Raw genomic sequence first — 27,709 nt, forward strand, 5'->3', positions numbered from 1 at the left:
AGTTATAGCTAGTCCCCTTTCAAAGATCCCAGGATAATCCACAGTGCGCATGTGCAAACGTCCAAAAAGCCCCAGCCTTTGTCAATGGGACATTGCAATGCCCACGAAAATGACAGAAATCATAGATGCAACAGCTGGTAGTCACACTAGCTTCCAGAGACAGTAGCCAGCTGAGGCCATAAGAGGAAAGTAGATTACAAGGTTAATGCAAACTGGCAATATCACATTCTTTATGGGACAGAACGCCGTTCAGAGAAGCAAGGAGAGATATCGCTTCCACTTCGCTATCGTTCTAACTGATGTCTACTTTTTTTTTAACCAGACTTCAGTCTTTTGGATGGACTGAAATATTTTGCTCAGTTTGGATTAAGCATGTGAACACATAAAAAAGAAATATAAAAGCCCTAATAATATATTTTAAAAAATCCACTGAAGACCTGTTTACTCACAGAAATATGGTGCTGTGAAACTAATGATAACATATGGCTAACTGGCCTACTATTATCCAAATATGGATAGCATGTTCACTACAGGTTCTTTTTACTGTTTGACTTGCATCACCCAGTGCTGTAAATTAATTCAGTTATTTGGGATATTAATGATTAGTGACTAGCTGAATCTGGTGAATCACAAAATTCTGCACACATTTGTTTGCCCTAACACAATAAACTAGAAACACACATCCATGTTTAACATTACTAGAATCTTAAAAACAAAACAAACCAAAACAAAACAAAAAAACCCAAAACGGATACCTTTTAAAGCAGCCCTGTGTCTGTCATGTAACATTTAGTCAGTAGAATTTAAGGTTTTTCTTCCTTTCTTTTTAATTCAGGAAAAGTTGGACCCTGTTGTGAAGAAGGAAGTGGATGGGATGGGTGTTCCTGACATTAAGTATGGCGACTCTGTCTGTTACATCCAACATGTTAATACCTGCCTGTGGCTAACATACCAGACTGTTGATGCCAAGTGTGCACGCATGGGTGGAGTACAGAGAAAGGTACCATAATGTACTGAACCATACTGCACCTTTTAAAAAATTTTATCACTTGTCTCTCGATTCTTGTAACTGCATTCCTTGTTGGGGTTGATGTATAACAAAGAGGAAGATGTGACAATGAGAGTGGCAGCAGATTAAGAAAACAACACTAGAGCTTACTAGAGCTTACAACCCTTTTGTAAGAGTAAAGCTCCATGCATCCATGTCGCAACAAGTCACTATGGAGTTTTTAATGTTTTTACAAACGACTTATTTGGTAAAGAAATGACAATGACAGCAAAGAGGAAGGCCCAAACTTTTGAACAGAGCTGATGTCAGGACGTTAAGGGAAGAAGACAGAACTTAGCTAACAGTGGTGGTGGTGTTTTATTCATGCAAAGGTGAAATAAATCATGATTGCACATTTTAGACAGTCTGCTAAATTATGAAATTTGTCCTGGTATTGCAAAATAAAACCAGTCTTCCTCATAAAAAAAATCAAAGGTAAAGCTACAATCACAAAACAGTCTGTGTGAGTGTAAATTTAAATTTTGATACTTAAATTGACACAATGGCAACTTCTTCCTATTTGACATCAGCCACAGGGGCCCTGCAATATTGACTCTATCACTGTCCCACTTTTTGATTTAGTCTAAGACAACTCAGGCTTTACATAACAGTCTCTCACAAAACAATTTCTACAGTCTTTTGAAAATACAGTAATTTGATTAATTAAGCATTATATTAGGAGTAGAGATTAGTGTTTTTCAAAACCTTACCTCTTATTTCAGGCCATCATGCACCATGAGGGTCACATGGACGACGGGCTGACGCTGTCTCGGTCACAACATGAAGAGAGTCGCACTGCCAGAGTCATCCGTAGTACTGTCTTTCTGTTCAATCTCTTCATCAGGTATTTTACTTGCACACACAGATGTAGTCATATCTCCATTACTTCAGAGAACATTACATTGACCTAAACCTAACATTACCCTAACAATAAACCAAGCCTTCACCTTAAAATGTAATGATTTACACAATGGGGACTTGCTTTTTATCCCCTTGTGACTATGTAAACAGATTTATGTTCCCATAAAATGAGCAATACAAATACACACGCACACAGATATGTAATACAATAACCTAGAAAATAAGAAATACCATAGCAAAATATAGTAATAAGACACTATCAGAGGAGGAGGATGCAGTGTGTATTATGTTGGATTAAACATCAGTGGCAGCATAATGATCAAAAAACCTAAAAGTAACTTACTGTGATTGACACGAGATTTCTTGCAGCAAACAGTAATGCACCTCTAGATTCTGGAACAGGGTTTGAAGCAAGATGATTATTGATTCTTGGATAAACAGGAAATATACTGAAACAGATCAAAACAATATTAGCCAGCTAAACCTCCTTTCTATGTATGCATAAACAATACAACAAGCAAGCTGCAACCTCTCTGGTAGTCCTGTTCTCACAATGATAATGTGGCAGCATGTGACTGTAGCGGCCCTTCGGAAGAAAAACTCTTTTTGCAATTTCCCATGAATGGTAGCAAAAATTAAGCTTCGGGGAAATTGTGGCTGCTCTGGAGTGAACATGAGACAAGTGATTGATAGTCATATAGATTAATATATCCTGAATTTAAAGTCCCCAGTGTATGTGAACCATCGAGTATGCTGCATTCTGCTTTAATATCCTTGAGAAGACAACTGCCTCATTGAGTGAAAATGTGGCAGAATACCACAGAGTAGCTTGGTAAAAGGCAAGAACTCTCCACCACATATTTATGTAAAGCAACAGGCAGAGTAATTAACTTTTAAGTATTAGTAGCTGCATAACTTAACTGCTACCTTCAAAGTATTGTAGAGTTATGCAACAAGCATGTAGCAGTTGCATCCCTGCAAGGCCAATCAAGTAAATGTCGCTCTGCCACTTATCTTTGGTGATTTACAATTCATACTAATGCAGTCAACTGCATATAAAAGAGCTTTCAAAATAATGATGAAGACATTTCTCAAAAAAGAGAAGAACCTCTGAAAGTACTTTGTCTCATGGCCCCCTAAAATCTACAACTAAAATGTGTTACATGAAAAGGTTCTCTTTCCACAATATGGTAAAACACATTTAATCATTAACCAGATGAACCCATTATATGAACAAAAACATTAATTTTAATTATTAAGAACATTAAATAAGCAACGAGACATGAAATGGATTTCACCATCAGCTTAACCTAAATCACATAACAAAGTCTTTTCTCTTCAGGCAGACCATTAAAGTGCCCTGTTGCAATCTATGACATTTGATTGAGTTGTACCTCACATAAGTTCCTACACTGTAATTATTTTTTTATGAAACAATATGTTCGTAAATTTAGGTTTGTACCATCTTTTCTTAATCACACAGAACAACTTTTGCTGAGTGTCATGAATATTACACTGTAACCTGTTAGAATCATGTGATCATACAAAATGAAGATTTTCAACCCATTAGTCCAGGGAAGTCCTTGCAAAATGTCCCAATTCAAGATCTCTCTAGTGAGCCACTGTTCAGACATGATCACAAGAATTATAGAGCACACATGCAGTCATTCCTGTAATTTCTTTGGTGGCAAAACATGAAAACCTGTAAATAGATTGAGTCACGTGACATTAACAACACGGCTACCTAAATGCAGTCTCGGTAGAACAGCAAAGACAAGAAGTAGCAAGCATAACATACAAGTATTGTTGAGTAATCCCAGTTGAAGTTTCGGGAGGGCTGTGAGGGGAATGATGCAATTACTTTCCTTCCCATTGAGTGTGGAGGTAGACCAGGCACATTGTACTCCTAGCTGTGAAAGAGTTACACAGTCCATCCTGCCCTCGCCTCTTATTGCCCGGTTCTTAAGATTCTGAGACTGGGAGCTGACTGTGGAAGTGGCTTGGAAGAAATGCACTCTGCAGTGGATTGGTCACCAAATAATGATGTTTCCTGACTTTTCTAAATTGATGGTTGAAATTGAACAACTGTAAAAAATAACTGAATGATCAAGGCATCAAATTTGCGCTTCTCTACCTGGCTATACTCAGTTTCAAGATGACTGAGGGCAAGGATGCTAAGAGAGCAGAATTCTACATTAGTTATTTAAACCACTTTTTGAACCACTTTGACACCAATTTTAAGGGTGTCTAAATATGACAGGGTCTTTTTATTCTTTTCTTCCCCTTTTATTCTGAAGGTTGTTTTTTTTTTTGTTTTTTTACAATAGTTTTGGCATTATGCAAGCTGTGCATGGGTATTTAGTCTTCAACCAAGATAGGATGTGGAGGAAAATTCAAGCTGCAGATGCTAGGATCAATATTCAATATACACTCACTTGTTAGTTTATCAGGCACACCTAGCTAAAAGTAATGCAGTCTATTTCAACAGTCCTATAATAAATCCTACCTTCATGAAAGTTATAATGTTCAGCTTTTGTAGAACCTGTGGTAAAAATGTACTGATTCAACTGTATGATATTTGTGGAGACTGCAGTTTCTAGTGCTGTTGAAATGTATTGCATTAAGTTGACAGGTGTTTTTATTATTTTGTCCACCCCATTCAAATCAATGAGGTTAGGCTAAATAACAGAGACACCCCTGCGTATAACACAACACTTCAACAGCTGACAACTGAGTGTATTAATTATTAAGTAAATTGCTGGATGATTGATAGTGTTGTGAATTTGCACTTTATGACCTTCAATATCAGCGGTCTACATCACCCTTAAAAAAATAGTCATGGCCTTTATCAAATCGAAAGAAACTACAAGACAAAGAAGCTACAGAGGGATTAGGTAGGGTATGTTTTTAGAAACTGTGGGACTAGAAGGAACAGAGGAGTCGCTATATTGATAAATAAGCACTTACAATTTAAATTTCTAAATGAGGTCAGTGATGAAGCAGTATGTCATATTTTACAAGTGGTAGAGCTCCAAAGCTATGAATTAGTTCTCGCCAATTTCTATTGCCCAAATGTAGATGCACCCTCTTTTTGGGCAACTAGAAAGAAAACTGGAAAACATAGGTGACCTTTCTATTATAATGGGAGGAGATTTTAATGAAGTTATGGATAAATGTTGGATCAGCACACTCCATCCTCATCTTTAAATAAAATCTACATCTGCTCTACAAGAATTTTCCAAAGATTTTGGTTTAATTGATATTTGGTGTCCTCTAGAGACTATACCTTTGTTCTGCCCCCCACAGTACATTTTCTCGAATTGACTTTTTTTTAAAAATATCCGAAAACCATACTTCATCAGTTACAGCTTGTTCTATAGGGAATATAGTTATTTCTGACCATGGTGTTGCCTCCCTGATCATTAAACCCATCCACCAGATAATGAAAACTTGGAGATGGAGGTTTAAGTCTAGCCTTACTTTAGAAGTGGATTTTATTGAATATCTGAGATCACAAAACCTCCTTTATAAAGAATCTAATATCCCAACAGCCCGTTCCCCTGGGAGGCCTTTAAAGTGTTTATTAGAGGTTATATTATTCGATATGCCAGATTTAAGAAAAAACAAAACATGGCTAAATAAACAGAACTGTAAAACTAATTGTTGAAGTTGAGCAAAAACTTACACAAAATATTTGTATTTCATATTTAACTGACTTAATTAAGCTTATTTAAGCATTTAAACTCAAAATTAGACTGTTTAGAGCAAGGCGGACACATTTTGAAGAGGAAGACAAAGCAGGTAGGTTGCAGAAAAGATACATGAAATTAAGAGAAAGCGCTAGGATTATCTCAGCTCCACAAGACCAAAATGGAAAAATTCTGACTCTATATAAATCAGCAGCATCTTCAAAAACTTATATATAGATTTATATAATGCTGAAGGCCAAGACAGTGGAAAGGACATAAATAAATTTCTCTCATCATTCACTCTCCTGTCACTTCCACAAGAACAGGTGGCTCTATTGGATTCTCCCTTATTTTTGGAATATCTTAAGGGTGCAATACAACAGTTACTATTAATGAGGCTCCTGGTCTACACATTTTCTACACATTTGAATTCTTTAAGATATATGAGGAAGAGCTATCACTGTTCTTTATAGACCTTTTTAACCAAGCCAGAGATAGAGGATTCTCACCATCCACACTATATGAAGCCACTATCATGTTAATTTTGTAACCTGACAAGATTTTCTTAGATTTGAAGAATTATAGACAAGTTAGCTTTAGTCGTTGTAAAATTAAGATCCTGGCTAAAATTTAAGTGAACAGAATTAACAGGGTGATGACTTCCCAAGTTCACCCAGACCAGGTGGGATTTATTAGAGGTTGGAACTTGTCAGACAACACTAGATGCTTGATAAACATTGTGGGGCATGTAATAAACTTATTCTCCAGCTGCTGCCCTGTCACTGGATGCAGAGAAAGACTTGTCAGGGCGAATTAGGTTTCCACCCTGGCTTTGAACGAAGCCTTATTATCTGGGTTGCTTTGCTTTATGCAAAACCCACAGCCTGTGCAGTTACTAATACTGTAAGATCCCCTCCTTCACGTTGGTTTGTGCCTGCATATTGCTATGTTTCTTCTAATTCAAATGGGATCTATAAAGATGGCGGACAGCCTACCTCTCTTGTTGTTAGCTCAAGACCAAGCTACCACTAGCTAGGCACCAGGCTTGTCATATCTGACATTAGGGTTAGGGATTAGGGGTTAGGGGTTAGGGTTACGGTTGAAACCCAATGCTTGTTTATTATATCATTGGTATTGATTGTTTTCTTAGCTGAATAAAGTGAAAATCAAGCGACAACTCATCATCATTTATCAAAATAAACAATATATTCTTTTACTTTGAACTATTCACAATTTTATTTCTCTGTCTTCCGCTATCCCGTGATTGTCAGAGGAAACGGAAGTATAACTCTACCATGTGTAGTATGAATCATATTGCGATCTTTTGTATACAAATTAGGTAGAGATAACATGTTCTCGCCCTCGAACACGGCCACAACCATAGCTCGTATGTAGTATGGATGTAGCCCCACAGCTAACACTTCAATGTCTGGACTGCGGAAACGCTCCTTTACGGTAATGTGACCAGGGTGGCACCATCTGTTGTTAATAAAAGCAGCCGCCTCTTTTCTTTCCACTCTCAGATTAACCGTCTGAAAGCCGTCGATGGTAGCAATAAGATCCATAGTATCTTCCTGTAGCCATGTATCTGTGAAACACATAACACTTCACTCACGGAAGTCCCTCTGATTCTCACTAGGGCTGCTAGCTCGTCCATCTTATTGTCTAGTGATCTCATGTTGCCCATAATGATAGAAAGGCGATAGGCTCTTCTCCATCAATCTCTGTTGTCTTAACCCAGCTCTCTTCCCTCATCACTTTCTTCCTCCCCTGCATCCTGTGTGTGTCCTCCCTCCTCCTGATCTTTGCGGGGATCTTCAACGTGATCAGCTGGTCCCTGGTGTAAACAATGCGATTGTGGAGTTGTGGAGTTGATGTTAGTGTAACTGAATTCAAAAAGGTAGCTGAATGAAAGAAGTGATCCAACAGACCAGAACTCTCTCTACTAGCATGTTTAGAGAGGGCGCAACTTAAATAAGTTAATAGTAAAAATTTAAATTAATATGACAAAAGTAGAAAGTTAAAAAGGTGGAAAAATAACAAAATGAACAGGAGCAAATGCAACAGGCTGAATGCACAGTTGGCGCATGAGCAACAAAAAAAAAGAGCTCATTGTTTTATTACCAATACATGGAAAATACCAGCTGCCCCTAGTGTTGATGAGTGGGTAACTCAAGTAGAACAAACTGCAGCATTTACAAAATTGTCACTTAAGTTGTCAAATGGATGCCATGATTTTCATACTATTATTATTAAAGGACCCCATTACTATGAGTCAACAGGACATACTCCTGTTTATATACAGTATATCCATCCATCAGCTATACCGCTTGTCCTGTGAATCCAGTGGACATCCCCAGTCAACAGATCTGAATCCAGTAGGACCCTTTGGATTAGATAGAACAGGAGATTTACAGCATGAATTTGCAGCTGACAAATCTGCAGAAATGATGGACCAGAATCTCAAAGGAATGTTTCCAACATCCTGTGAAATTAATGCCACAAAGAATTGAGGCTGATTTAAGAGTAAGGGAAGCAATATTAAGTTATTATTAGTGTGGTGTTCCTAATGTTCCTAATATACAGTGGCATGAAAAAGTTTTTTGGCACCCCTGGTCAAAATTTCTCTTAGTATGAACATCTAAGTAAGTAGAAGATGAACTGATCTACAAAGGCATAAAGTGAAAGATGAACAATCTTTTCAACATTTTAAGCAAGATTAGTGTATTAAGGATGCAATACAGCACTGACATCATCAAGCACTAACTGTGACTATATACCAATGCAATATTATTGATTAAAAAACATGAGACTAAAAAAATGCAGTTTAAAAAATTAAAACTTTAACCAAATCTGTATATTTTCATTGATGAAAAAAGAGGAGATGAAATTACATAGAGCATTTCTTTCAAACAATGACATAATCTAAATGTACTTTGAATGGCTGTGTTGCACATTTCTCTTCCTATGCGCTCGAATCATCTCTCTGGTGTTTCTGCACACCAGCTCATTCATGAACGCACTGCCAACAGTGCTAGACTGGACCTAGCTATGATCAGGTAACATACAGTGAAGAAAAAAGAACATGATGGCAACAAAGCGGGTTTACATTTGGATGCCGGCGAGAGAAAAAGTGAGTATGTAGTATTGTCGACAGAGAAGCCCTGTGAATACAAAATCAGTGGGAAGAAACCTGAAGAGACACCTTCAGATGCACCAAAGGGAAATTGATTCATTAAGATGTTAAATAATGTTACTTTTAAAGCCATATTAAACCAACTACTAAAGGCAGTGGTGTATCTATTAGCATCTCACAACAAGGAGACGCTGTTATATTACTTGCAGAAGGGGATTTAGTCTCACTAAAAAGCAGTAGCCCAGTCAGCTACGTTGCTTAAGACAAGTTTGTTTTCATGTTTGAAATATACTATTCATGTTAAAGCATGCACAACTTAATTGCCATACATATTTCAGGTCTTGTCAATTTTGAATTGGTCCGTGATAGCTAAATGTAGTCTATTTGAGACCTCTGCTGGTTATTAAAATGCACAGCATATAATGTTTTAGATTGTTTTGGGCTTGAATAAAGTCTGGTGGGAATTAGTCAGCTGCCTACTACTTAGATTGCTTTGTGTGCAAAGAGGTTCCAAATAATTTCTTAACAAATGTATGTATATTGTAGTGTACAACCTATTATAAACACTTTCTGTATATATAGTACAACACCACCACTCATGCCTACTAAATTAGAGAATAAAAAAAAGCCTTTCTTGCACCATCTTGACAAAACTAAACATTGTATGGGTAGAATTTATTTCAGGGCTGTCGCACAATGTTCTTTTTGATTGTGAAGGGTCTTCTTTTTTCTGGATATTGTCTGATTTACTCATATTGGAAGCTTTTAGATTGCATTGGATTTGCTAATGTTGTTGCATTTTTCCAGACTTTATTGTGAATATCAGCCAGATCTTTTTTGAAAGCATTTTGTTGAAGTTTGAATAAAATGCTCATTTTCAGTCTTTTTTTCGACTACAACTAGACTAAAATGTGTATGTTTTTCTTTGACTAGGACGAGACTAAAATTTTCAGAGATTTAGTTGACTACAAATTGACTAAAAATAAAAAGGGTGAGGTTGATTAAGTATGACTAAAACTAGCATGGACTTTTTTATTTTAGAACCAAGACTACATCTAAAAATAACTGACAAATTTAACACTGGTAAAAAGTTCTACTGTGCAGCGATACCTGCACAAATATGACCTTCATGGAAGAGTCATCAGAAGAAAACCTTTCCTTCATCCTCGCCACAAAATTTATTGTGAGAAGTTTGCAAAAGAACTGCTAAACAAACCTGATGCATTTTGGAAGCAAGTCCTGTTGACTGGTGAAGTTAAAGTAGAACTTTTTGATTGCAATGAGCATAGGTATGTTTGCAGAAAAAAGGGTGCAGAATTTCATCAAAACAGTACCTCTCCCACTGTTAAGCACGGGGTAGATCAATCATGCTTTGGGCTTGTGTTGCAGCCAGTGGAAAGGGGAACATTTCACTGGTAGAGGGAATAATGGATTCAATTAAATACCAGCAAATTCTGGGAGCAAACATCACACCATCTGTAAAAAAGCTGAAGATGAAAAGAGGATGGCTTCTACAACAGAATAGTGATCCTAAACACAGCTCAAAATCCACGATGGAGTACCTCAAGAGACAACGAGCTGACGGTTTTGCAATGGCCCTCACAGTCCCCCCCTGCCATTTATTCCCATCAATAACAATAACACTCAATAACACATAATGAGAAAACATGTTTATAGAAATGTTTGCTAATTTATTAAAAATATCTTTTGTTCTCCTTTTCACTCGTGTATACAACACAGTGTTATGTATTGACAGTATGCATATAATTTTTCTCAATGAAGATTTTCAGTCATCCAGGTCATGGTTATTCAAGAAGGGTTGAATTGAGGAAAACTGGACTTGGTTGTAGATACTTGAAGACATTTCACTTCTAATCGAAGAGGCTTTTCAGTTCTCACTGACTGGTGGGGAATCTCAGATATTTAACCCCTGTGGGGTTGTTATTGAGGCCATTGTGTGCATTAGTGCTCCTGGCTGGGATGACAGTTGTTAGTCATTGGAGTCACCGGAGGCCAAGTGTAAACGACAGTTGTTTGAGTTTTTGGAGTCACTTGACACCAAGTATGAATGGTTTTTAAATCTCTTGGGAAAGAATGAAAGGACAGTATTGTAATTGGGGAGTAAGTGGTTTTGTAGACCTCCTCCTCTGTTGAGGGATGGTTTCTCTATTTTAATGTAGATAGCCTCCTTCACTCCTCCTTCAAACCAACTGTCCCCCCCTGTCCAAAATATGTATGTTGTTGTCCTTGAAGGAGTGTCCCTTATCTGTCAGGTGTAGGTAAACTAAGTCTTGACCTGAGGAGTTGGCCCTCCTGTGTTGAGCCATGTGTTTGGTTAATGGTTGTTTAGTTTCACTTTTATATAAGTCTGTGCAGTCCTCACTGCATTGGACTGAATACACTAGATTGCTTTTAGTGTGTTTGGATGTGCTGTCTTTCGGACGGACCAGTTTCTGTCTTAGCGTGTTGCTGGGTTTGGAAAACATTGGGATACTGTGCTTGTTGAAGATCCTCCTGAGTTTCTTAGATAGTCCAGACACCGATGGGATGATAATGATGTTGTGTTTATAACTTTTATAAAAAATGTTATAATTTTGCTTGTTTTCTTCTTTCCTTCACTTGCAGTCCTCCAGTTTTATTTAACAAATTTTTCTTGTATGTAGTGATATGTATACTGTATATATTTGTGTATATGTGCATATAAATATACAGTAAATTTTACAAATATATTTATTATTGTATTGTCGAATATCTGGGCATATATTGGAGCTAGGCACAATTAAGATGTCTCAAACTCTCTAGACACATTAGCTGCCAGCACAAAGATGGATGTATGTGTGTTTTGCTATAAGAGAAATGGGGGGAAACTCTTCCATGCTCACTGGAGGACTGTCAGAGAGGTAGAGAGACTTCTGAGGAGGAATTATAGAGCAAACATGAGAGACATACACTAAGCTAAGAGCTGCAGTGGCAATTATTACTCATTGAAAAATACACTATAAGATGCACTATAGATCATTTGAATTTGTATGTTATAAAATTCACACCCATCATTTGTTGTATGTACAAGCCATTTGAATTGATGGAGTTGTATCTTAAACATAAAACCCATCACATTAGTTTGGACTGAGGAATCATCACATCCACATCCATACATCAAACCAATGTCAAGCAGCAAGGAGGTGTGCATAAGCAATCACCGTTTTCAGCCAGCTACACATAAATTTGACTAATATAACTTTTGCATATAAATCAGCTTACAACAAAAGAGCAAATCCTAATGCACCTACATGTTAGGTATCAGTCAACACAATCATTATTTCCAGCTTGTAAAAAGTAGTAAAAACCAACATTACAGCAGCAGTTATTAGAAGACTAACAGTGAAAACTCTTCATTATAAAGACGGTGATTGAATTGTTCTCCTCTATATCCTCCAGGGGTCTGGACACACTAAGGAAAAAGGGAAAGACCTCTACTTTGGATCTACCAATAGATTCAGTCAGTCTGAATCTACAGGATCTGATTGGCTACTTCCAACCACCTGGAGATCACCTGGAACATGAAGACAAGCAGAACCGACTGAGAGCTCTGAAGAACCGACAGAACCTCTTTCAGGAGGAGGTGGGGAATGTCTGTCTGTCTGTGAGTGTGAGTGTGTGTTTGTATTTTTCAGTGAGTAATAATTGCAACTGCAGGTCTTTGCTTAGTGTTTGTCTCTTATGTTTGCTCTAGAAATCCAACTTCATACTCCCATGTGTATGAAGTTGGATTTCAACTTCTATCCAATTCAGAATCTGTTTTCTAATTTTACAAGTGAATTTATTAGGTCAAAATATAACTAAAATGCTTCTCAAAGTAATTACCAGTAAAATGTCAACCTTAAGGACGATGCCAACATCTTAGTTCCTTTTGACAAGGCACCTATGTCACACAACTGTTAAAGCTTTTTGGCCAGGCTGACAATTTAATTAGTGAGAACTCCTCAAATTAACCCAGTTAGTCTGTATCTGTGTGAAATCACTGCTGTTCAGTGTCTGACAAGTCAGATTTTGTCTGGCTGTTCATTTTCATTCTGTACACAACAATTAATAAATTATGTTTTTCCATTTTGCAGTAGATCTACATCTGTATGTCTTTCATCTTTGAAATTTGAGTGCAAGATGCCTCCTTCAGTTTACTGGCACCAAAAGCAGAATCTCTTGTTCTCTCTGTCCAGATGAAAATGCTATGTCTTCATTTATAATTATCTTCATTAATATATATATATATATATATATATATATATATATATATATATATATATATATATATATATATATATACACACACACACACACACACACACACACACACACACATATGTATATGCATGTAGGGAAAAAGACTGGAAATGTATGACGCTAGAACATGGCCCAAGCATTTTAGGTTTGCCTTCACAGTGTTAAAAGTTGCACTGTCGCTCTCTCCGCATTCGATTATAATTAAGAGCATTTTCTGACTTCAGCTGAATAAACCAGTAAAACCACCAACCTCTGTGTCTTTAGGGGATGATCAGCCTGGTTTTGGAGTGTATTGATCGGCTTCACGTCTACAGCAGTGCAGCTCATTTTGCTGAGGCAGTAGGAAGGGAGGCAGGAGAGGCCTGGAGCTCCATCCTCAACTCCCTCTACCAACTACTGGGTATACACAAATTTTATTTCCTCTGTCTAGTGGTCTACATTTTATGATAATTCACACAGTAGACAAATTTGGTTAAAACAAAAAATTTAATTAAATAAAAAGTGTCACAATAAGAGGACAGAGATTTAACACAGACATGCAAAAATAGTAAGAAAGTCTGTTTGTGCATTTCTTCTCTTCTCTCCTTTCCTCTCCTCTATCCGCTGTCCTCCACCCAGCTGCACTGATCAGAGGAAACAGGAAGAACTGCGCCCAGTTTTCTGGTTCGCTGGACTGGCTGATTAGCAGACTGGAGCGATTGGAGGCCTCTTCTGGTAGGTCAGCTTGAGGTTGTGAGATACTCACACTGATAAAATCAAAGGGTTCAGTTTCTGTTTTCACAAGACACAGCAGCATGTGGACAAAACATGGGCATTTGCTGGTAATTATTTTGTATGTTTACAAACAGTAGAAAACAAATCCAAACAAAATATTTGGTAATACCATAGATACTTTGAAACTATATGTATCTATTTATGTATACATATGTGGGTGTGTGTGTGTGTGTGTGTGTGTATATATATATATATATATATATGCTATAGTTTCAAATTATCTTTGTGAATTATACTTAGACCAAAAATCCCTTATATTTAGGAGTTTAAAGGATTTTCTCCTACCTCAGCCAGTTAGGATCTACTTTTAGCCTTAGGATGTTTGAATCTTTACTTTACATAATTAGTAATCCTTACTATACTGTATACGTTGTGTTTTTCTAGGTATACTAGAGGTGCTTCATTGTGTACTAGTGGAGAGTCCTGAGGCACTGAACATAATCAAAGAGGGACACATCAAATCTATAATATCTCTGCTGGACAAGCATGGACGCAACCACAAGGTTCAGGCACTTACTTTTTTCTTATAGATATACATAGACATATGTACAGTATATCTTTATACCTGTATACAACAATGGATACTTGTCTGTGGTGTGAAAAGGCCTGTAGGAACCTGTAGGAATCTGTGGGCAGAACAGTGCTGGATGCAAAAGCCAGCTAGAAGCAGTGATTTAAGAATTTAGACCAATTTTTCAACTTGTCTTTAAATCCCTCAAGTGGAGTACCTTGTAATAAATTCCTGGAGGGCACTCACTGTGCAGGGGTTTGATAACCAAGAATGATATCTCAAGCCAAACCCTGTCCAGTTACAGTAAATCTATGCAATTCAATCAGAGTGCCACTAAGTGTTTGCACATGTGTGATTTCACTGTAACAATATTATATTTACAACAATGACATGTTCTCTGGCATGTGCATGCTGTTTAGGTTCTAGATGTGTTGTGTTCGCTGTGTGTATGTCACGGTGTAGCAGTACGCTCCAACCAGCACCTGATCTGTGACAACCTGCTGCCAGGAAGAGATCTGTTACTACAGACTCGCCTGATCAACCACGTCAGCAGGTATACACACACACACAAAACATACACACACAAACACACACACACACACACACACACACACAGACACATACAGTTGAATTGAATTTCTTTTGTGGTGGTCACAGCATTGATAACGTTACATTTAAAAAATCCAACCGCCAATACTTGTAGCTGTCAGAATACACAGCAGTTGCCATTCTAACCTACCAGCTGGTAATTTTGAGTGTGCAATGACAGTATCCACTCTACATCACTCTTTATAACAGCTCTTTTAGATGTAGAAAATAGATTTTTTTCTACTTGCAAAGTCGTACAAAACCATGATGGATTAGCCAAGTAACAAAAAGAACAAAATGACAAGGGGTACATATATATTGAACTAGAAATTGAAAAGAGGTTTTCAAGGCATAGATAATCATAGTCCTGATGGTTTTCTGATTTGTTTCCCCCTGTGGTGCTTTAAAGTAATATTTCATCTCAGTTTTGATCTGGTGTATGCTGGTTTTCTTTGAGAAAATTTGCATTTATGGATAAAACTTGTAAAATAAGAAGATTTCAAATTAAAATAGGACTTCTGTCATATCACGTATCTTTTCCTTCTCCCAACAGCATGCATCCAAACATCTTCCTGGGCGTCAGTGATGGCTCCGCTCAGTACAGGAAGTGGTACTACGAGCTGATTGTGGATCAGGTGTTGCCATTCATCACAGCAGAGGCCACTCACCTCAGGGTGGGCTGGGCCAGCACCAGTGGCTACGCACCGTACCCCAGTGGGGGGGAGGGCTGGGGAGGCAACGGGGTGGGTGATGACCTCTACTCCTACGGCTTTGATGGACTCCATCTTTGGTCAGGTGAGAGATGATGGTGGTATAAGTAGGTATGGATGGTACTTCTATATAATGACTAGATAGATAATACTTGTACATCTTTATGTATAGAAGTAAGACAAGCTACTCTGCACGTTTTCATATAATAAGACAACATAAGGCTTGAAAATAATTCCCTGCTAATGTAATTCATTTACACAAACAAACAGATAATAAATTCTGAGTCAAATTGTTCCAGAAGGCTGATTCAAAATTCAGATGTTCACATGTTGCAGAGTTAAAGTTAAACATGCACCAATCTTAAACTCTGTCCTCACTGTCCTTCCACCAAACCTGTGCAGGCTGTATTGCACGGACTGTTAGCTCCCCCAATCAGCATCTCTTGAGGTCCGAGGATGTGGTGAGCTGCTGCCTGGATCTAAGTGTGCCCAGTATCTCCTTCAGGATCAATGGCCAGCCAGTTCAGGGCATGTTTGAGAACTTCAACTCTGACGGCCTCTTCTTCCCTGTGGCCAGCTTCTCTGCCGGGGTCAAGTCAGTGTTTTACACAAATAAAAAATCAGTTATTATCTGTTTCCATCATGTCAAAGTAAATTTCAGTAAATTTAGTGTGATCATCTTACACATAACCGGCATTAGGTCATTTAGGTCAACATTTTACTAAAGAGACAGTAAGTGATGTTTAAATTTCAAAAACAAACAGTTCCATAGACTAATGATTACACTGCCAAATGAGCCTGCATTTATGTCATTATGTAAATGTATGTATAATAATTGTACAAGTTACATTTTGTCATGATGCAATGGTGTCCTGTTCAGTCACAACCTTTTCAACTGACTGGACAGCTGTTAAATGATCCTTTTTTTTTTGCCAAAATAGATTACAAAATTGACAATTCATCTACCTACTATAGAATAACACTTGTACTGTGCTTAATTTGTAGAGCGCTTTTCAGAAATATAGTTCAGTTCTACAAAGTCGCATTTAGCATAGTTTACAGTGCTTAATGTACAGCTGAAAGCCTGTAGAAATCAAAATGTGATGTGGAGGACAAATTTTTTTATTTTTTTTATTTTTTATTTATTTTTTATTTTTTCGGTATTTAAAATTATTATAATGTGTATATAGTGTATCTGTTAAATAAATCACCAGAGTTCTGAAATCTCACCAGCTTTATGAACAAAAGATATTTGACAAAACATTCCTAACTCAAGGTCCACTTAATAGCTTTTACTGGAGCTTTTCAACTCTTGAGCTAGCATGTGATCAGATTTATCTCCATGACAACTGAGCAAACCCTGTCCATTGATGAAGTTAGGGTTAGATCACATCACAGTCAGGTTGAACAAAAAGTAAAGGAACTGCATAAACAGAATAATTTAAAAAATATATACAATAAATGCAACCATAATACTGCAAAAAACATGACAAAAATAAAACAATAATAAAACAAAAATAAAGAGCTACAAAGACTTCATGTGATGTTTGGCAGCACACATTCAGTATATTTTATACAACTGGTAACTGCTAACTAATTCTCTAACAAAGTAACTTACTGTATTTGTTTTTTTGTTGTTTTTTTTTACTTCAGGGTGAGAAGAAAAATGTTTTTTTGATCTCATGTAGTAATCATACCCAGTATGGCATAATGTCTCCTTCTTAACTCCTCATCATGTTTTCTTTTAATATTCCTGCCCTCAAATTCCTCTGTCATATGTCACAATGCAGGATGCGTTTTCTCCTCGGAGGTCGCCATGGGGAGTTTAAGTTCCTCCCTCCTCCAGGTTATGCTCCTTGCTATGAAGCAGTGTTGCCAAGGGAGAAACTGAAGCTGGAGGCCAGTCAGGACCAGACTGCAGCCAGAGACATCCTAGGACCAACTGTTTCCTTGAGCCAGGCAGCATTCACCCCCACACCTGTGGACACCAGTCAGGTAGAGACAACTGTTAGGGTTGTTAACAGCAGGTTCATTTTATCTTGGAAGAGTGGTCTTTTATGGAAATCCAACATGTTCATATTAAAATAAGTCATTATGAAATAGACAACAATATGAATAAGTACAGACAAAATATATGGCATAACCATTCAGTTTTGAAATAATCCAGTACATTTCTAAAACTCAGCTCATTATTATGATGTTATTTCTATCTTGTATTCTGTCTATGTCAATAAAGACAAACAGGGGAAGCAACAGAAGAGTGATGACCAAAATGATGCAAATGAACTGTTTGTTTTTGTGTGTGAGTATAGATTGTGCTGCCTCCTCACTTGGAGAGGATCAGGGAGAAGCTTGCAGAAAACATCCATGAACTGTGGGTGATGAACAAGATAGAACTAGGCTGGACCTATGGTGCAGTGAGTATGAGGAAAACATCTCAATACAGTTTATGAAACACTGATTATTGAGAATTGAGCAGCATGCTACCCAGCTAGGCATCTTTAATGGTGGATTGCACATATGAGATTATGATCTGTGAAAACAGAAGCTTTATCTCCCCACCCAGAAATGGGGCAACATCACATTTTTAAATTGCTACAGTTGCCTCATTGGTTGGTGGTTGTGTGACATTTTCAGCACCTTCATGTTCAAGGACACCTCCCTAATAGGGTTGGGCTGAATACTAGGTTGGCAGAGCTTTGACCTAACTCAGTGTTCCAACCCCAAGGTCATTACATCTTCCTTTAAATTCTGTTTTCAAGCCCAGTCTGACTCAGGCTGATGTGTGTTATATTTTGACTTTTTCACAGCTGCAGCCCCATGTGGGGCCTCAATTGTTGCCCTGTCAGGAACCGAGCCTGATATATCACATCCCAAAGAGTCAACAGTGAAACCTGTTAGAGGGCAGAATACTAAAAAAAAATTCCAGTTACTTGGATGTAACTCCCATTCTATGATTACATGAGTCCTAGTTCTCCCTGTCCTGACATCAAAGAGCACCAAGCAACAGACTCCCTTCCTGTCCTAACTTTTGCTTGTTTATGTGTGTGTGTTTCAGGTGCGAGAAGATAACAAGCGGCAACACCCCTGTCTGGTGGAGTTCTCCAAACTTCCTGAACAAGAGCGAAGCTACAACCTACAGATGTCACTGGAGACTCTCAAGTAATGCATCAGTGCAGTGAGAGGCACAAGATATGACATTCAGATCAAATATTAATCAGTTACACTTATTCCAGATGGAGTCTTCATAGTATACATAAACAGTATGCGTGTGTGTGTGTGTGTGTGTGTGGGTTATAGAACTCTCCTGGCTTTGGGTTGCCATGTGGGCGTAGGAGATGAACACGCTGTAGAGAAAGTCAAGAGCATGAAACTGTCACCAACGTAAGTCACCTCAACCATGGGCAGGATGCAGGAGGATACTCTCATGATCTAATGATACATGACATGACAATGGAACATTTCATGAGATGATTAATAGGACAGAACAAAAAGATTATTACTATGAATAGAGCAACAGAGACTCTTAGACATCAGCCCATTGAGGTTGTTGAGCAGCAGGCTAGCTAATGATTCAGTGCCTCAACTTTATTTGTGCAGCTATGAGTTGTCCAGTGGTTATAAACCTGCTCCTCTGGACCTGAGTCACATCAAACTGACCTCCACCCAGGAAGCCATGGTGGACAAACTAGCTGAGAATGCACACAATGTCTGGGCAAGAGATCGCATCCACCAGGGCTGGACCTATGGAATCCAACAGGTAATGTAATTTAAATATTGTGCACTGTGTGTGTATGTTTATGTGCTGAAACGACAGAGATGATTTAGTGTTTTCTTTATCTCTGAATGTCACATGTTGGGGACCTATTTGACCTGATTGGCTGTCTGGTCTTTTACACAGATGTAGTAAAGTGTACAAGCAGACTTGCAGCTGTGGTCTGCGTTGCCACTGTCCCTAGCTGTCCTATATGTTGTTTTTTTTATCTGATAATTCATAATGTACCTCAAAGATTTTACAGTTCATAAGTAATTATAAATGAGTGTGAGTGAAGTCTGAAGTCATGCAAGTGAAGCCTAAAGACTACTTGTGACTCAAATGCAGTGCTGGAAAGTAACTAAACGCGCTTACTCAAGACCTGTACTCAAGTACCATTTTCAGGTAATTGTATTTTACTTTTTTTCTACTTCTTTATCATTCATTTTATTGTATTATACTTACATAAAGATGTATTGTACTTCTTACTACACTACATCTATAGTGTTGTAACTATACAGCTATAGTTACTACTGTCTTGGGATGGGCCATGAGGTTGCAGGACACTTAAACAGAATTCAGTAAAATTCAAAAATAGCCATTACTTTGCATAGTAAGATTTTCCATACAAAACATATGATGTGATTACAAAATATGCAATATTATGGATTATCCTACTGGGCAGTATATAAAGCATTAAAAAAATCAGCGCAAACTCAACCAGCAACAACATTAAGATGCTGCTTTCATGCTAATGCATCACTGTCAGGGACCAAGCAGTAAGGCTCTTGGACATCAGGTGTTGAAAAGCAAAAATAGTCATTTATTTACAGCTGAATTTGAAATCAACAAAGTAGCAAATGATTAAAAATAGCAAAGACGGGAACATTTGAAAAAAAGTAATTTGCAAAAACAAGGGCTCTTTTACTAAACTGAGGTAAACATAACTGACCTAACAAACAAAGACAGAGTTAGTATGGACAGGGGCTTGCCTACACAGACACAGAGGTACAGGAATAAACAATTAACTCTAAACTAAAAATTAACCTAATGCAACTGAGATTCAATTAAAGGAAGTATCTACAAAATAATCTACATGTAGAACAAAAACCACAAAACTTAACGTCCCAAAATAATTATTTTTAACTAGGCTCTCAAAAGGCAGACTCTCCTCTGGCACACCCAGTTGGCCTTGCCCAGGATCCATGAAAGAGAAAAGAAGCACAACATAAATTCATTAAAGCAAATATAACCAAGTTATGACAGAATGTTAACATAGATGTGTGCACTCAAATTAGGAAAAAACTGGCATGAACAATCTACTGTATGCTGTATGAAAAGTATGAAAGACTGTGTGTCAGGTCATTACTTGAAATGCTCAAATATTAACTGTGGTAAAAAAAAAGAAAAACAAACTACTAACACGTTTTGAGGTGTGGCCGTCAAAATCAGTAAGAATGATAAGATGATATAAATGCAAATCTAAGCACAAGTTGGCAACTTTAAAAACACCTGTAGCTACTATATGTGGACAGTCACAGCCATGCCATGTCAGTGGAGAGGAATCCTGAGTCTAAATAGTCAAACTGAGGTGCACTTAATTTAAACAAAGACCTGCAGCAATAGGAGAGAGGCAAATAAGTAGGTATAAGATAACACTGACAGCTGCATCGTTAAACCTGCATGCAGGTAATCCACAGTATACAGTATGTTGTTCTGTGTTTCTTCAATATTACCATGTGAATCAAGGATAATGCTGAAAATAGAACTCTTTTTTCTCCTTTCACTCAGTTGGCTGACCGATTGTTTTCTCCGTACACAAAGAAAATGAATGTCTCACAGTTTGCTTGCTTAATTATGGATTAATGTGCCTTGATCAAGAGCACCTGAGTTGGTGGTAATGCAGGAAGGGCAAGCACTGTTGTTAAACTTTCTCCAGCCTGCAATGCATTCCTACAGAATAATTGATTAGTTCTTTTGTATTCTTCCGTCATCTGTTGCTTGTTAGGATGTGAAGAATCATAGAAATCCTCGTCTGGTCCCCTACACTCTGCTGGATGAGAGAACCAAAAAGTCCAACAAAGACAGTTTGAGAGAGGCTGTCAGGACTCTTTTGGGATATGGATACAACCTGGAAGCTCCTGACCAGGACCATGGTACAATGCCTGCCTTCCATCGTATCATTTCATTCACTGATTTTTCAATATCTCGTATATTTTTGGGGGGGCAAAAATGACCACCTTGTTTACAAAAGTACAAAATATAAGTATATTTATATATACTAAAATATAATTTGTCCTTGAGATTGTTCATTTGATCACTTTCTTTCCCCCTGTCCCTCACTGCCTCCCTCTCATCCAGCAGCTCAATCTGACTTCAACAACATGTCTGCTGAGAAGTTCCGTATTTTCAGAGCAGAAAAAACCTACTGTGTTAATACTGGGAAGTGGTACTTTGAACTGGAGGTAAGAAGAGAGATGATGTGAGATATGATGGTTTTGTTCCGAAATATATAAACCATTGTTAGATGGAATTTTAAAGCTTACTGTAATGATTTTCTATAATAAAATGTTACCTTTGAATTATGACCAGTGTTGAGGTTCATTCCAACAAGATGTCATGTTTAGTGCTTAACTTAACACCCTTCACAATGGCCTATTCTGAGCTTTGGTATGCTGGGGTAATACACTGGTGTGAAGAAACAGTCAAAATGTTTTACTAAATGTTCTTACTATTCCACGTGTTTATTGATCCATCTGCAGACATCGAGAAGAATATGATTGTTTATTGAATTCAACTGTCACCAAGACTTCAACAGATTGCAGGGTGCAGGGTGCTGGATATTAACCTGTTCCTACATCTCCTCCAGGTACTGACAGCAGGAGAGACGAGGGTGGGCTGGGCCAGGCCAGGATGCCTCCCAGACCAGGAGCTGGGATCTGATGACCAGGCCTTTGTATTTGATGGCTTCAAGGTGGCTGGAATGTTTCTTTACTCATGCAGTCATGCTACACATCCCATTTGTTCAGTGCTTATCACTGAAAGTCAGAATTTTTTCTGTTTGTGCTTGGCATTGTATACAATCTTATGTCGTAATGGACCTTTCAAATATTTTTTTAACATTTTCAAAATCACTGTCCATAAATGGGGAATTTAAAAAAAACTTTTATTTTCCCAGGTCCAGCGCTGGCACCAGGGCAACGAGCACTTTGGGCGTGCCTGGCAGACGGGGGACGTGGTGGGATGCATGGTGGATCTGAACGAACACACCATGATGTTCACACTTAATGGAGAAGTGCTGCTGGATGATTCTGGCTCTGAGCTGGCCTTCAAGGACTTTGAAGCTGGTGAAGGTTAGGGTTGTCATTGACAAAACACACACGCATATATATGCCTCTGCAACTGGAGACACAACTCACCTTTAAGGCTTCAAGTTAAATTATATAAAGAATACATATCACACTAGAGAAAATTTTGGATCCATCTGGTTCTTTTCCATATCCACTGAAATTAAAACCAACAGTCCATTATAGAACACAAAGGTCACTACCTCCTTATTAATGTTGAAGCTCAGGTAGTTCACACCAGCTGACAAACTTACCAACCTCATCTCTGTAATTCTGAACCTTCGATGTAAGACTCCCATGGGCACGTTTGTCTGAACATTTTTGAATATGAAAGGACATCAGTTCTGCTTGCCATCAGCTGTGTAACATGTGATTGTTAATCAGTGCTTCATAATATTTTCAGAGGATTTCTCTTCAATTTTATAATCAATTGTGTGTGAGTAATTCCAGTTTGGGTATGAATCCATTACTATATCATAAAAGTTTTGATATATTTATGTTTCACACATACAGTGGCACGAAAATGTTTGGGGATGCCGGGTCAAAATTTCTGTTACTGTGACTAAGTAAGTAAAAGATGACCTGATTTCCAAAAAGCATAAAGATAAAGTTGACACATTTCTTTAATATTTTATACAATGTTTTTATTTCCATCTTTTAAAGTTTCAAAATAACAAACAGGAAAAGGGCCTGAAGCAAAGGTTTGGACACCCTGCATGGTCAGTACTTAGTAACATCCCCTTTGGCAAGTATCACAGCTTGTAAATGCTTTTTGTAGCAGCTAAGAGTGTTTCAGTTCTTACTTGCAAAAGGCTTTTAGTTTTGTGAGATTCTTGGGCCGTCTTGCATGCCCTGCTCTTTTGAGGTTTATCCACAGATCTTGGATGATGTTTCGGTCAGGGGACTGTGAGGGCAATGGTAAAACCTTCAGCTTGCTCCTTTTGAGGTAGTCCATTGTGGATTTTAAGGGGTGTTTAGGATCATTATCCTTTTTTAGAAGCAATCCTCTTTTCATCTTCAGCTTTTTTAAAGACGATGTGATGGTTTTGCTCCCAGAATCTGCTGGTATTTAGTTGAATCCATTCTTCGCTCTACCAGTGAAATGTTCCCTGTGCTACTGCCTACAACACAATCCAAAAGCATAATTGATCCACCTCTGTGCTTGACAGTTGGAATGGTGTTCTTTTCATGAAATTATACATACCTTTTTGTCATTGCGGCCAAAAAGTCTCATTTAATTTCATCATTTAATTTCAGAATGCATCAAGCTTGTTTAGATGTTCCATAGCAAACTTGTGATGCTGAATTTTAAGGTGAGGATGCAGGACAGGTTTTCTTCTGATGACTCTTCCACAAACGTCATATTTGTGCATATGTCACTGCACAGTAAAACTGCACCACCACACCAGAGTCTGTTAAAATTTTCCAGAAGGTCTTTTCAGTCAAACAGGTTTTGTTATACCTTTCTAGCAATCCTAGCAGTTCTCTCGGAAAGTTTTCTCGGTCTTCCAGGCTTCGGTTTGACCTCCACTGTTCCCGTTAACTGTCATTTTTAAATTACATTTCACACTGAGGAAACAGCTACCTGAAAATGCTTTGCTGTGTTCTTATAGCCTTCTCCTGCTTTGTGGGCATCAATTATTAGTTGCTTAGAGGAGTCCATGGCTGCTGATTGTTGGCATAATTTTTGAGCAGTCAGAGTATATATAAAGCTTTGAAATTTAGATCACTTGGCCTGTCCTAATGATGACTGTAGACAAACCATAGCCATAACAGGCTATTTAAGGTCTGAGACCTTGGTAAAAGTTAGCTGACAGCTCAAATCTTTTATATGGTGCTCCTTTCCTTTTTTTACTCTAAAATTGTAATTGTAATACATTAATCTTGCTTAAAATGTTGAAAAGAATGTTTCACATCTAACTTCATGCCTTTTAGAGATCAGTACGTCTTCTACTCACATAACTATTCACAGTAAAAGAAATTTGGATATTGTTTTGCACAATTGTTGTTAAACAAAGTAATGGACAAAAAGCTTAGTCTTTGTATTTGATTTCTTCTCTCTTTCCCAGGTTTTATCCCAGTGTGCAGTCTGGGTGTATGTCAGGTGGGGCGGATGAACTTTGGTAAAGATGTCAGCACTCTGAAGTACTTCACCATCTGTGGCCTGCAGGAAGGCTACGAGCCGTTTGCTGTCAACATGAACCGAGATGTAACCATGTGGCTCAGCAAGAGGCTGCCTCAGTTTGTACCTGTCCCCCCCAACCACCAGCATATAGAGGTGTGGACGGTCACTTTGAATAGACTGTACTCACTTAATAATAATAATTTTTCTCCAATATGATTTTTCCACAAAAATCTTCAATAAACTAAAAACTTAACTAAACTGATTGTAACAAGCAAAACAATCAAGACAGACCAAGCTAATGGAAATAGGACAAATGAGTTTAGCTTTTGCTTCTTCTTTTCAGGTGACAAGGATTGATGGGACAGTGGAGTCGTGTCCATGCCTAAAGGTCACCCAGAGGTCATTTGGCTCCCAGAATAGTTACACTGACATTACGTTCTACAGACTGAGCATGCCCATAGACTGTGCAGAATCCTTCACCAGGCGTAATGGCGGCCTCTTCTCGCCAAAGAGGGTAACAGATACTGTGTGTAACAGACACACACACACGCACGCACACACACACACACACACACACACACACACACACACACACACACACACACACACACACACACACACACACTGAAATTCGATCCATCTTTTGTGTGGCAGTTTCCTCCACTGCCCAAGTGCTGCTATTGACATGTACAAAAAGATTTACTGTATACCCTGCTGTTGCTAACTTTCTCTGATTTCTTTACCCATCTGCATAACATGTATTTCTGTATTTTACATTGCTGTAATGATGCTAAAGTGAAAACGTATTGGGGTTATTGCTTCACAATACAAATATAGTAGCTTGCAGTACCTTAATTATCACATAAGTGGGTAGATGATGACAACATAAGTTAAAGTTAAACATTTTCAGTGTGTGAAATCCAGGTCAAATAAAATGAAACACTGGCCCAATAACATCAGTGTGCTTGCAAATATCTTTATGAAAAAGGGTGTTTTTTTCCAACTTACACATTATTTACTTTCAGGCTGTGGCCAACATGCAATGGCAATTAAAATCTCAGCAGACTATTTCTAAATATATATCTAAACTGAACCTAACTCATATTTACTGAGATTTATGGAATTTGTCCAGCGCATGCTAAGCTTCCCACTGAGCTGTGTGAATAGGCTACTGCCTATTGCAGGAAAACTCACTAACTTCTCATATTCACCTGTAAATATAAACAGCAGATTTGGGTATATGATTGAGAATATGTGTGGTGTTTTCACTGTCTGTTCTGCAGGAGCTGGAGGACTTTGAAACTGTATCAGACTTTGAGGTCCTGATGAAGTCGTCTCATGGTCACTGTGGTCCCAACGGATCCGAGAGAGATGAATTCAACAACCACAAAGATTATAACCAGGAGAAGCCATCTAAGCTCAAACAACGGTGAACCCTATGTGTGCTCATATAAAGACAATTCACTTGTCTTTATAATGGATATTTTTACCCTACTGTCATTGTGTTTGATTGATGTGTTTAAACCTAAACCACGTATCTGCTCTACAAGGTTCATGTTGAAGAGAAACAAACAAGACAACAGCTGCCCCTCATCTCCTCGACTGTCAGATGAGGGGATGACTGATGACAGAGATGACTATGAATTCCTCATGCAAGCCGCCACTGTAAGGAAATACATATACAAAATATAATTCATAACATTCATTCAGCACTCACATGCATACTTACTGATGCCAGCTCCCCACACCAAGAGAGCAAGAGCAAGGTTTGGTTCTGAAATGAATAAATTACAAATATTATAGAGACAGTTAGAATGAACACATGGTGTCTGTAGGTACTAAAAAAGTGTTACAGATCAATCATTAAATGCGTTAAATAATGAAATTTTAAATTTTAAATTTGATTTTATTTGCAGTTTTCAAGAGGTCTCGGTTGTTAGCAAATAATGTTTATCCCCTGCACCTGTTAAAAAAGTGTCCTTAATATCATGTATTGACTTACTGTTTCATAATCTTTGTGTTGCGAAGCCCTTCAAGAAAGTAACTAAAGGGCAATGCAATTGCACTTGACTTGATTGCAGCCCTCTCTCTGTGCAGCAGTACTATTCAGTGCGGATCTTCCCTGGTCAGGAGCCCAGCAGTGTGTGGGTAGGCTGGGTAACCTCTGACTTCCATCAGTATGACCCAGGGTTTGAGCTGGACAAGGTCCAAACTGTCACTGTTACCCTGGGAGATGAGAAAGGCAAGGTTCATGAGAGGTTAGTCAAGTTTCAGCCAAACCATTGCGCAGGGTAAATTCTTCTATTCTTATAATTTTATGATTGGCACAGATGTGCAGTTTAATCATGACTTGTTCATCAGCACATCTTTAGAACCTTTACAATCTGTAGGATTCTCTGGTAAATGTCTGGCAGCATGCAAAATTTTGCCAACAACATATTACTTTTTATCTCTTGTCAACCGGAATTCCATTGCTAGACTTCCAGTATGGAACCAGCTATTTAATTCACAATGTTTTTTCAGAAGTCATTTTAATGTGCCCTACTGGTTTGTTATGACTCAGATTTTTGCTGGTTATGCTGGAGACATTAGATTACTAGATTTCATTAATCCTTTGCATCACAGCATCCTTTCCCTTAACAACTAAAAAAATAACATAAATCAGCAGTTGATGTTTTAGTCTTGAAATGCATTATGAAGCAAATGATGGTGTGTCAAATTTTGAGATATAATGTGACCATTTACAATGTGAAATACAATAGAATTATGACTGAAATATGACTGGATTGATTGATTCTTTGTTTCTATCACCATTGTATTAATTAACTGTTAAAAACCCAATACCATCTGCCTGTGGCTGCTAATTGAGGTGCTGTGTGTCCAGA

The 27,709-nt window shown here is 38.0% G+C and overlaps 1 protein-coding gene across 1 annotated transcript in view; it reads left to right on the plus strand.

The window, feature by feature from the left end:
• Window positions 1–27,709, plus strand: part of ryr2a (ryanodine receptor 2a (cardiac)) — a gene marked incomplete at its 5' end in the record, with an annotated part of 184,614 nt that overhangs the window by 44,257 nt on the left and 112,648 nt on the right. Inside the window, 23 exons of the mRNA XM_040123032.1 lie at window positions 836–1,000; window positions 1,771–1,892; window positions 12,173–12,356; window positions 13,280–13,415; window positions 13,634–13,729; window positions 14,174–14,292; window positions 14,720–14,853; window positions 15,442–15,683; window positions 16,001–16,193; window positions 17,389–17,593; window positions 17,911–18,015; window positions 18,657–18,760; window positions 18,899–18,982; window positions 19,199–19,358; window positions 21,361–21,508; window positions 21,714–21,817; window positions 22,222–22,326; window positions 22,531–22,705; window positions 24,769–24,977; window positions 25,168–25,338; window positions 26,108–26,253; window positions 26,375–26,489; window positions 26,922–27,082. Coding sequence (XP_039978966.1) covers window positions 836–1,000; window positions 1,771–1,892; window positions 12,173–12,356; window positions 13,280–13,415; window positions 13,634–13,729; window positions 14,174–14,292; window positions 14,720–14,853; window positions 15,442–15,683; window positions 16,001–16,193; window positions 17,389–17,593; window positions 17,911–18,015; window positions 18,657–18,760; window positions 18,899–18,982; window positions 19,199–19,358; window positions 21,361–21,508; window positions 21,714–21,817; window positions 22,222–22,326; window positions 22,531–22,705; window positions 24,769–24,977; window positions 25,168–25,338; window positions 26,108–26,253; window positions 26,375–26,489; window positions 26,922–27,082 — 3,383 coding nt within the window. The remainder of the gene's footprint in view (window positions 1–835; window positions 1,001–1,770; window positions 1,893–12,172; window positions 12,357–13,279; window positions 13,416–13,633; window positions 13,730–14,173; window positions 14,293–14,719; window positions 14,854–15,441; window positions 15,684–16,000; window positions 16,194–17,388; window positions 17,594–17,910; window positions 18,016–18,656; window positions 18,761–18,898; window positions 18,983–19,198; window positions 19,359–21,360; window positions 21,509–21,713; window positions 21,818–22,221; window positions 22,327–22,530; window positions 22,706–24,768; window positions 24,978–25,167; window positions 25,339–26,107; window positions 26,254–26,374; window positions 26,490–26,921; window positions 27,083–27,709) is intronic.

Source organism: Xiphias gladius, unplaced genomic scaffold, assembly GCF_016859285.1.
Source record: "Xiphias gladius isolate SHS-SW01 ecotype Sanya breed wild unplaced genomic scaffold, ASM1685928v1 HiC_scaffold_1473, whole genome shotgun sequence".
NCBI classification, from domain to species: domain Eukaryota; kingdom Metazoa; phylum Chordata; class Actinopteri; order Istiophoriformes; family Xiphiidae; genus Xiphias; species Xiphias gladius.